The following is an 11451-nucleotide window of genomic DNA, read 5'->3' on the forward strand; positions in this document are numbered from 1 at the left end:
AAAGCGATGATGATGATGGCTTGTGTTTCCTTGTAGGTAACCATGATTGACAGAGGAAGAACAATGATTCCAAGCACCACCCTCCTTTTGAAGATTCCAGTCTGTTATTCGAACTCAATCAGCATGACAGAGTGATCTCCAGCCTTGTCCTCGTCAACACTCACACCTGTGTTAACGAGAGAATCACTGACATGATGTCAGCTGGTCATTTTGTGGCAGGGCTGAAATGCAGTGGAAATGTTTTTGGGGGATTCAGTTCATTTGCATGGCAAAGAGGGACTTTGCAATTAATTGCAATTCATCTGATCTCTCTTCATAACATTCTGGAGTATATGCAAATTGCCATCATACAAACTGATGCAGCAGACTTTGTGAAAAACCTTTGGCCACGACTGTATATTCTGATTACAATTATGTCTCATTTTATTAGCTTCCAAAATGTAAGTAGGTATATCTAGCTGTCCAGTAACACATTCTGATTGAATGGCTTGTCCTGCACTTTGTAAAAACCTGCATGTTGGAAAAATATCTTGGTTCCTTGCTATGTTTAGAAATGTAAATACAAAGAGTATTTACATTTCTGTCCACAAAAATGGACTCTGTCCACAAAAATATGAGTTGAGTCCTCATTCAAAGGCAACGGCAGTTTTGAATACAAAGATAACTGTGTTATTTAGCCCCCCCCCCCCCAGAGTTCACCGAGATCAGTTATTTTAAAGAGGACTATATGTGAAAATACCCTTAGATGCCTCAGGGGTAGAACATAGGCTTACACCCAAAATTGCACCTTATTCCTTATAGTTCACTACCTTTGATCATAGGGCTCTGGACAAGAGGAGTGAACTATATCGGGACTATGGTGCCATTGGAAACACCCATGGTCTTGATTCTCCATTCTGTTGATCCATTCTCTTAGCATCCATACTCTTCTAACCCATTAAGTTACATATCCATTTGTCCTGATGCCTCACGCCTGTCTCTCTCTGCAGCTGTCATGTATGTGATGGGAGCCCTGGGTCCGGCTGCTGGGTACCTGCTAGGAGGAGTTCTCATCGGCTTCTACGTCGACCCCAAGACTGTGGTCAACATAGATCAGAGCGACCCTCGCTTTATTGGCAACTGGTAATGTTCCAGACTTTTCACTGAATATGTTAAATTATGAGATTAAATAAAGATATTAGCCAATTTCATGTTTGGTTGCCAAGGCCTAATATGTAAATATGATTGGATATATTAGAAATGTACATGTTAGCTTGTCAAATGGTGTTGGACTTTGAAATGCATATTACTATTGTCGTGTTCCATGGTGTGTTTAATGTGGGGCTTGTATGTTGTGGGAATGTGCTATTGAACTCAATGCAGATGATAGGATAGATTGTCTTAGACACACAGTAGTTGTATACATAATAAATACTGTACATTACACTGAACATAAATTTAGTTTTGTAACTAATAGGGCCTAAGCTAAACCCTCCCTGCTCTCAGGTGGAGCGGATTCCTGCTCTGTTCTGTCGCCATGCTGCTGGTCATCTTCCCCATGTTCACCTTCCCCAAGAAGCTGCCTCCCAGAAACAACAAGAAGAAGAAGAAGAGGAAAAAGATCAGCCTGGACAACGTGTCCAGTGATGATGAGATCACCAAGGAGAAGACCAACAGCAAGAGCCAGACAGTTACATCGTCCATGGGCTTTGGGAAAGACATCAAAGGTATGCTATACAGAAAGCAGATGCGTTCCAAATGGCACCCAATTCTCTGCGTCAGGGCTGTTCAATCCTGGTCCTGGAGGGCTGAAACACTTTGTTTTCATCCTCTCCTTCTAATCAGGGACTAATTCAGACCTGGGACACCAGGTGAGTGCAATTAACTACCAGGTAGAAACAAAGTGTTTCAGCCATCCAGGACCAGAATTGAACAGCCCTATGTGCCCTTGTCAAATGAAGTGCACTATATATAGCTAGGGTAGGGTGCAATTTGGGGCGCTCACTGAGGCTATTATTAAAAGGAGGGTTATCTTAATGACTCTTGCCTCTCATACTATTACTGATGATAGTCTATCAGCGCTCGGCATGGTTTGTTGCTGCCACAGACTGCTATATACAGCTAGAGCTGCACTGCTGTCACACACAAAAACATTTTTATTACACAATCACAGCTCATTGCCACTTAAGTTCTAATAAAGTCCACTTCATTAAGCTACTACTGTATGGGGTTTCATACTAATCTGGGCAGTTGAAATGTAGTTCCTATTAAGGTGATGCGTAATCTGAATAGGAAGTGAATTACATTATACATAATCCTTTGTCTTCCTGGTGAGCAGATGTGCCCTTGGATAACTCCATAATATAATTGGACCTTTAGCCTTTGAGTCTGTCTGTGATGCTCATTTAGCTAACGCGCGGTGTTCTCTCTTTATATTTCTGTCTCTCAAACTTTCTCACTCACTCTCTTTCTCTCCCTCCCTGTCCCTGTGTAGAGCTGCCTAAGGCTGCAGTGAGGATCCTGAGTAATGTCACCTTCCTGTTTGTGAGCCTGTCCTACACTGCAGAGAGCGCCATCGTCACCGCCTTCATCACCTTCATACCCAAGTTCATAGAGTCTCAGTTCGGCATCCCAGCGTCCAGCGCTAGTATCTACACAGGTAAAGGCACCCCTGTTAGCTACACGGGTAAAGGCGCCCCTGTTAGCTACACGGGTAAAGGCGCCCCTGTTAGCTACACGGGTAAAGGCGCCCCTGTTAGCTACACGGGTAAAGGCGCCCCTAGTAGCTACACGGGTAAAGGCGCCCCTAGTAGCTACACGGGTAAAGGCGCCCCTAGTAGCTACACGGGTAAAGGCGCCCCTAGTAGCTACACGGGTAAAGGCGCTCCCTAGTAGCTACACGGGTAAAGGCGCTCCCTAGTAGCTACACGGGTAAAGGCGCTCCCTAGTAGCTACACGGGTAAAGGCGCTCCCTAGTAGCTACACGGGTAAAGGCGCTCCCTAGTAGCTACACGGGTAAAGGCGCTCCCTAGTAGCTACACGGGTAAAGGCGCTCCCTAGTAGCTACACGGGTAAAGGCGCCCCTAGTAGCTACACGGGTAAAGGCGCCCCTAGTAGCTACACGGGTAAAGGCGTTCCTAGTAGCTACACGGGTAAAGGCGCCCTTAGTAGCTACACGGGTAAAGGCGCCCCCTAGTAGCTACACGGGTAAAGGCGTTCCTAGTAGCTACACGGGTAAAGGCGTTCCTAGTAGCTACACGGGTAAAGGCGCCCCTAGTAGCTACACGGGTAACTGTATCCAACTTAACTGTTCACCTGTACTAGAGTTGCACTCTGAAGCGCATAGCTTGGAACACAGATCTGTTGGATCTAAATGACTTCCAGCTTCACCACAGAGATCAATTAGAAGTCAGAGCCTTCCCATTCCTCACAAGCACCTCAGTCTGGGACACCTCAGCCTGTATCTTTTAAGACTACTCCACATCAATGGGGCCACGGTGAGATTCACACTCACTACTCACTACTTGACCATGTTCCAGATGCCCCCTTTATTTGAGGGGGTGTCTTAAAGCTCCCTCACCACTCCCCTAGAAAGGAGTATCTACTCTGTGTCATGTGTACTTTGGATGGTGTGTTTGGAAGTGAACAGAAAGCCGGAGTTAATTCTGTTGTACAATTGTATACGTGTAAATGTGAAACAGATTGCCGTGATCTAATCTTTCCGTTCTAGAGAACACCATTGACTATCTTTCTTGTGCTGGCCCAGGTGTGATCATCGTACCCAGTGCTGGGGTGGGGATAGTACTGGGGGGCTACATCATTAAGAAGCTGAAGCTGGGAGCCAGAGAGTCAGCCAAGCTGGCCATGATCTGTAGTGGGGTCTCTCTGCTCTGCTTCTCTACTCTGTTCATAGTGGGCTGTGAGAGCATCAACCTGGGAGGCATCAACATTCCATACACCACCGGGTAAGATGGAGACCGCCCTCCTTCCTTTCTTTCTTTCACTCAATATTCCTCTCTGAATCTTTTGATTCTTTCTCTGCAAACATTCCAGCCTCCAAAAACCAATATCAAAGAATTAAGCAATGTGAGGATTGTTTTTGGTTTGTACACTCAGCAGTGTGTGTGAATTTGTGGTGAAGGTCATGATAAAGGCAGAAGGCCCCTGTGGCTGTCACCAGACTGAACAACTTTGATGCATGAAACTGTTATCTAGAATTTGAGGCTGATCGATATGCGATTTTTGGGTCCGTTACTGATTTTAGGAAGGCAAAAGTCACTGATTACCGATATCTGCCGATATATCGTTTTTTAGAGGTGGAATAAAAAACAAATTGACACATTGTGCTCAAAAGGATTAACACATACTCTAAATTATGATGATTTCTTAGATTTATTTAAGAACATTTTATTTGTGGTTTAACATGAAGCAACTATATATCCTCTATAAATACAACCCTTGTTTAGTTTACCTTCTTAGGTACCATGTAAAGATGTGTATATCGATGGAAGTGGATAAGAAGTATGCAAAAGTGTTTGTGCTAAACCACCACAAGGGGTATCTGGCTGACGAATTAAACTTTGTCTCAAGGTAAATCTGAAACTGCACCGTTCACAAATAAGCATTGAAATGCAGTAGCATGCCATTCGTAATGTCACCACTGGTGTCAGCATTTGTCTTGAGTAGATTTACTACAGCGTTTACAACAGTCGAAGGTCATGTAAACAAACACTTGATGACACCTCAGTGGTTATGACAAGCACAAGCTTGTCTTACAGAAAGCACATGTACATTGCACTGTTATTCAATACAAAATATATTGGCTAGATTTCAACTTCAAATTGCATGTGCTGATGACTGAAAACGTTTATGAAGCCAAATGCTTGTCGCACTGGTTTTAGTCACACGTTCTAATTTAGCTAGCAAACATTAGCTTCTTAGATCCGCGCCACCTGTCTTGCTGTTTGCAGATTGTATATTTCAGGAAAAACTAACCAAATAAGCCCACTAGATAACATAATGGGGCCCAGAAAGTAACAGCATAGATATGTATTACTAACCCAAGATACTGTAGTTCATCTGTGTTTAGTGGGAGAAAATTAGGCATAGAGGGCAGAACAAGCAATGATGTGGGCAAAGTCAAGCATGAGCTAGCGAGATCCTATTGGTGCGTTGTGGCGTGTATTTGCATTTTTCCGTTAGGGAATGCCTTTAAAAAATATATATATACTTTGGTAAAGCATTATGTTCGTAACAGATTCTAGTTTTGGGAACTGGGGAATGTATTGAGATTTGTTTCACTGATTGCGAAAATTAGCAGAATGTCGGCCCAGTTTCATCTAGTTCCATCCTCTCCTACTACCCGCTACTGGACTTCCACTGCAGTGTTCTTTTTGTATCAAGGACGAGTGTTCACTTTCGCGCAAGTCCAGTGTTGGAACATATTGCTAGCTAGCAAGCTAAGCTAACTACCTTGCTGGCTAGCTTACATTAACTAAGTGAGAATGTGCTGAGGACAGGCCTGCTTGCTTGGTGACGTATACATTTTGATTAGTTACTTACTCAAATAGGCTGGCTGTGGCAAGCTGCTCATCGTCAAACCACCATGCCTAGTCTCTCACATTGTGACCTAGAGCTGAATGATGTTCAATGAGCAGCTGGTAGAGCGCCCTCTTCAGGCAAACAGTTAACATAGATTTTTTTTTACTGCAGATTAGTTTATTATATGTATATAATACCGGCGCTTTATCTGTTGAATAAAGATCGATACACGTATCTCAATGAAAGGCTAGTATCAGACGATTTTAATATTGGTCAACTGATTTATCGGTGGGGCTCGATCTAGAAGGGAACTCTCTGTTCTGCAGTCCTGGGGCCTTGTCTCCTCTCTTATGTGCATCCCAAATGGCACCCTATTCCCATTTAGTGCATTACTTTTGACCAGGACCCATTTGTCCCTGATCCAATTATGATTTGTTCATCCCTCCCTGATATATCTTCAATTGTTGTAATTGCCCTTGTTCTGGGAAATGTGTTTCGGTGCAACTAATATCAGTGTAAATGTGCCGATTTTGAATAGCAGCAAGGAAACATATTCTGACTTAATATTATGTTTTAATCAGTCTTTGGATGAAGCTGTGATGGTTGTTTTCCTCTAAGGGTATTTAGGCCTCTTCATCCCTCTCCCTTTCTCTCCCCTTCTTTCTTTCTCACTTCACCTCTTGCTTTCTCTCTCTCTCTTCCTATACTCTCCCCCTTCATCTCCCTCTCCTTCCCTATACTCTGTCTCTCTAAATAATATATATCTCTCTCCCTCTCTCTTCTCAGTCCTACTCTGACTATGACCCATCGTAACCTGACTGGAGGGTGTAACGTGAACTGTGGCTGTAAGATCCATGAGTACGCTCCGGTCTGTGGCTCTGATGGCATCACATACTTTAACCCCTGCCTGGCAGGCTGTAGCAGTGTGGGCAACGACAGCAAAGGAGTGAGTCCCTCAGTCACCACAGTAGGGTTGCAAAATTATAACGTAATGATAACAGGTTTTCCCGGATTTCCTATTTATTCCCTCTAGATTCCAGAAATATTCCAAATAGGATTTCTGAGAATTTGGGGAAATTTACCAGAACTTTGCAACCTAAAGCTAACCCTAAGGGCTCAGACTCACCAAGAGTGTTTGCTGGCCGAGAGTACTTAGCACCTCTGAACGTAATTTGCGAACCGAGTGCGCACCGATTTTACATGTAGAATTGTGTGAAAAATGTCGTCAGTAAGATGTCCACAGCGGGTGGTTCCTAAAACACAGTGAGCTGAACGATCGGCAGATCAAAATTCGGAGTGATGTGTGTGAGAGCATTAAAGCTAGGGCCAAGAGTTCTTCTTGGCCATCGTGACTTGACCAGGAAAAACTATATTGTTAGGCCCTAGTTATAGCTAACTGTTCATAGAACAAACATTCGTTAAGCATCTATTTACACTGTACAGCCCACATTGGTAGTACTTGAATAACACACTCCTAATGGTACGCACAGTTGCTCCTTAGAAGTTCACATCCATAGTACAATAAGATGAGCTGAGTGTGATGCTTTGTGTCCCTCCCTCCTTTTCTCAGATCCGGAACTACTCGGACTGTGCGTGTGTCCAGAGCAGACAGGTCATCACCCCCTCCTCCAACGGCCAGGGCAACCAGCTGCAGCTGGTCATCGTCAAGACCTACCTGAATGAGAACGGCTACGCAGTGTCTGGGAAGTGTGACCGCACCTGCAGCACACTCATCCCCTTCCTCATCTTCCTATTCATCGTCACACTCATCACCGCCTGCGCTCAGCCCTCCGCCATTATCGTCACTCTCAGGTATAGACCAAAAGAAAATACACTTGCAGTGCATTCGGAAAGTATTCAGACCCCTTCACTTTTTCCATGTTTTGTTACGTTACAGCCTTATTCTAAAATTGATTAAATACATTTTGTTCCTCATCAATCTACACACAATACCCCATAATGACAAAGAGAAAATATAACAAAAACAGAACTTATTTAAATAAGTATTCAGACCCTCTGAAATTGAGCTCAGGTGCATACTGTTTCCATTGATCATCCTTGATGTTTCTACAACTTGATTGACGTCCACCTGTGGTTAATTCAATTGATTGGAAATTATTTGGAAAGGCACACCTGTCTATATAAATCCCCACAGTTGACAGTGCATGTCAGAGCAAAAACCAAGCCATGAGTTCGACAGGATTATGTTGAGGCGCAGATCCGGGGAAGGATACCAAAAAATGTCTGCAGCATTGAAGGTCCCCAAGAACACAGTGGCCTCCATCATTCCTAAATGGAATAAGTTTGGAACCACCAAGACTCTTCCTAGACCTGGCTGCCCGGCCATACTGAGCAATCGAGGAAGAAGGGCCTTGGTCATTGAGGTGACCAAGAACCAGATGGTCACTCTGACAGAGTTCCTCTTTGGAGATGGGAGAACCTTCCAGAAGGACAACCATCTCTGCAGCGCTCCACCAATCAGGCCTTTATTGTAGAGGGGTCTGACAGAAGCCATTCTTCAGTAAAAGGCACGACAGCTCGCTTGGAGTTTGCCAAAAGGCACCTAAACGACTGTCATACTATGAGAAACAAAATTCTCTGGTCTGATGAAACCAAGATGGAAATCTTTGGCCAGAATGCCAAGCATCACTTCTGGAGGAAACCTGGCACCATCCCTAAGGTGAAGCATGCATGCTGTGGGGATGTTTTTCAGAGGCAGGGACTGGGAGACTAGTCATGCTCAAAGGAAAGATGAACGGAGTAAAGTACAGAGAGATCCTTGATGAAAACTTGCTCCAGAGCGCTCAGGACCTCAGACTGGGGTGAAGGTTCACCTTCCAACAGGTCAACGACCCTAAGCACACAGCCAAGACAACACGGGAGTGGCTTCGGGACAAGTCATTGAATGTCCTTGAGTGGCCCAGCCAGATCCCGTACTTGAACCGGATCAAACATCTCCGGAGAGACCTGAAAATAGCTGTGCAGCGACGCGCCTCATCCAACCTGACAGAGCTTGAGAGGACCTGCAGAGAAGAATGGGAGAAACGCCCCAAATACAGGTGTGCCAAGCTTGTAGTGTCATACCCTAAGACTTGAGGCTGTAATCGCTGCCAAAGGTGTTTCAACAAAGTACTGAATAAAGGGTCTGAATACTTATATAAATGTATTTCAGTTGTGTGTTTTTAAAAAATAATAATTTTCAAACAGTTCTTAACCTGTTTTTGCATTATCTGTATGGGGTATTGTGTGTAGGCTGAGGGGGAAAAAACTATTAATCCATTTTAGACGGCTGTAACTTAACAAAATGTGGAAAAAGTCAAGGGGTCTGATTACTGTCTGAATGCACTGTATAGACAGAGGTCGACGGATTATGATTTTTCAACGCCGATTCCGATTTTTATATACAGTGGGGAGAACAAGTATTTGATACACTGACGATTTTGCAGGTTTTCCTACTTACAAAGCATGTAGAGGTCTGTAATTTTTTATCATAGGTACACTTCAACTGTGAGAGACGGAATCTAAAACAAAAATCCAGAAAATCCCATTGTATGATTTTTAAGTAATTAATTTGCATTTTATTGCCAGCCTAGTTTCGGGAGTTGATAGGCTTGAAGTCATAAACAGTGCAATGCTTGAAGCATTGCGAAGAGCTGCTGGCAAATGCAGAAAGTGCTGTTTGAATGAATGCTTACGAGCCTGCTGCTGCCTACCATCGCTCAGTCAGACTGCTCTATCAAATCATAGACTTAATCATAATATAACACACAAATACGAGCCTTAGGTCATTAATATGGTCAAATCAAAAACAAAACATTTATTCTGTCAGTGAAATACGAACCGTTCCGTATTTTATCTAACGGGTGGCATCCATAAGTCTAAATATTGCTGTTACATTGCACAACCTTCAATGTTATGTCATAATTACGTAAAATTCGGGCAAATTAGTTCGCAACGAGCCAGGCGGCCCAAACTGTTGCAGATACCCTGACTCTGCATGCAATGAACGCAAGAGAAGTGACACAATTTCCCTAGTTTAATATTGCCTGCTAAAATGAATTTATTTTAACTAAATATGCAGGTTTAAAAAAATATACTTTTGTGTATTGATTTTAAGAAAGGCATTGATGTTTATGGTTAGGTACATTCGTGCAACGATTGTGCTTTTTTCGCAAATGCGCTTTTGATAAATCATCCTCCGTTTGGCGACGTTGGCTGTCTTCACACAGTTCGCAACGAGCCAGGCGGCCCAAACTGCTGCATATACCCTGACTCTGTTGCACAGAATGCAAGAGAAGTGACACAATTTCCCTAGTTAAAATAAATTCATGTTAGCAGGCAATATTAACTAAATATGCAGGTTTAAAAATATATACTTGTGTATTGATTTTAAGAAAGGGGTTGATGTTTATGGTTAGGTACACATTGGTGCAACGACAGTGCTTTTTTCGCGAATGCGCTTGTTAAATCACCCGTTTGTTGAAGTAGGCTGTGATTCAATGATAAATTAACAGCCACCGCATCGATTATATGAAACGCAGGACAAGCTAGATAAACTAGTAATATCATCAACCATGTGTAGTTAACGAGTGATTATGTTAAGATTGATAGTTTTTTTATAAGATACGTTTAATGCTAGCTAGCACCTTACCTTGGCTCCTTGCTGCACTCGCATAACAGGTAGTCAGCTTGCCACGCAGTCTCCTCGTGGAGTGCAAAGTAACCGGCCATGATCGGTGTCCAAAAATGCCGATTACCGATTGTTATGAAAACTTGAAATCGTCCCTAATCAATCGGCCATTCCGATTTAATCGGTCGACCTCTAATAGACACACCTATTTTGTAAGGTATGAGGTTGAGGTATGGACCCATCCCGGTACAAAACAAAATGTACAAACAAGATGTTATTGTGTGAAGTAGTAGTTGTAGTGTGAGCACTCTTCTCTTGACTGTTTCATCCCTTCTTTCTCTCCTCTAGGTCAGTAGAAGAGCAGGAGAGACCCTTTGCACTTGGGATGCAGTTTGTTCTCCTCAGGACCCTTGGTGAGGGATGCAGCTAGGCTAACCAGTGAAATACAGTAATGTGCCATTCTGAGAGTTTATTTTTTTTGAGTTAAGTGTGATCTGACTGTCTCCTCCATGAGGAGTAATGAAAGGGAAATGTAATTTGGGAAGACAGGCTCCCATTTCCTGTCAGAGAGCATTACTAAGAGGAACAGATTTTTTTTTTTTTTTAATTCTCTGCATTTTGAGACATGTATTGGTGATAGGGCTGTCAAAGTTAACATGTTAACTTTTAGTTTTTTTTCACGCCTTTCATTTTGGAATGGTGGGCCACTGCTGTTAAATGAATGTAGGGTAAACACTGGAGTGGTGTCTCTTGTATGCTTAAACCATCCACTCTGCACTCAGCTTTGAGCAACAAAGTGAAAGGAAAACGTAGACAGTTTTACCATAAACACCAGGTGTTAAGATAACAGCAAAAATGTAATTTGCACAGAAGTAGCTAGCCAGTTATGTTAACATTAGTTATGCTAATCGAACAAGAATGTTTACAATGCCATGGCTTAATGCCTCTAGATTTAACACGATGATTTTAATCAGAAATTAACTTCCATTCCATTTTTAGCTACGGTTTTTGTTGTAGATCTCAGTTCAAAAGATGAAAGCAAATGATCCCAATTCTAGTGTAGTAGCCGCTTGTGACGAGTTCATGTTGGACATGGATAGAAAGTAACCAAGGCTAGATCTAATATTTGTTCATTTATTTTTTTACCTTTTATTTTACTAGGCAAGTCAGTTAAGAACATATTATTTACAATGATGGCCTACCCCGGCCAAACCCTCCCCTAATCCGGACGACACTGGGCCAATTGTGCGCCACCATATGGGACTTCCGATCACGGCCGGTTGTGATACAGCCCAGGATCA

General features: G+C 43.0%; 1 protein-coding gene across 4 annotated transcripts in view; it reads left to right on the forward strand.

Annotated features, from left to right (window-relative positions):
* The window catches only part of LOC139559564 (solute carrier organic anion transporter family member 5A1-like), a 37131-nt gene that overhangs the window by 21581 nt on the left and 4099 nt on the right, over positions 1-11451 (forward strand). For all 4 annotated transcript variants that reach the window (XM_071375662.1, XM_071375663.1, XM_071375665.1 and 1 more), the window contains 7 exons: positions 990-1122; positions 1486-1706; positions 2474-2638; positions 3746-3944; positions 6307-6466; positions 7091-7332; positions 10499-10563. In XM_071375662.1, coding sequence (XP_071231763.1) covers positions 990-1122; positions 1486-1706; positions 2474-2638; positions 3746-3944; positions 6307-6466; positions 7091-7332; positions 10499-10563 — 1185 coding nt within the window. The remainder of the gene's footprint in view (positions 1-989; positions 1123-1485; positions 1707-2473; positions 2639-3745; positions 3945-6306; positions 6467-7090; positions 7333-10498; positions 10564-11451) is intronic.

Source organism: Salvelinus alpinus, chromosome 30 (genome assembly GCF_045679555.1).
Source record: "Salvelinus alpinus chromosome 30, SLU_Salpinus.1, whole genome shotgun sequence".
NCBI classification, from domain to species: Eukaryota; Metazoa; Chordata; class Actinopteri; order Salmoniformes; family Salmonidae; genus Salvelinus; species Salvelinus alpinus.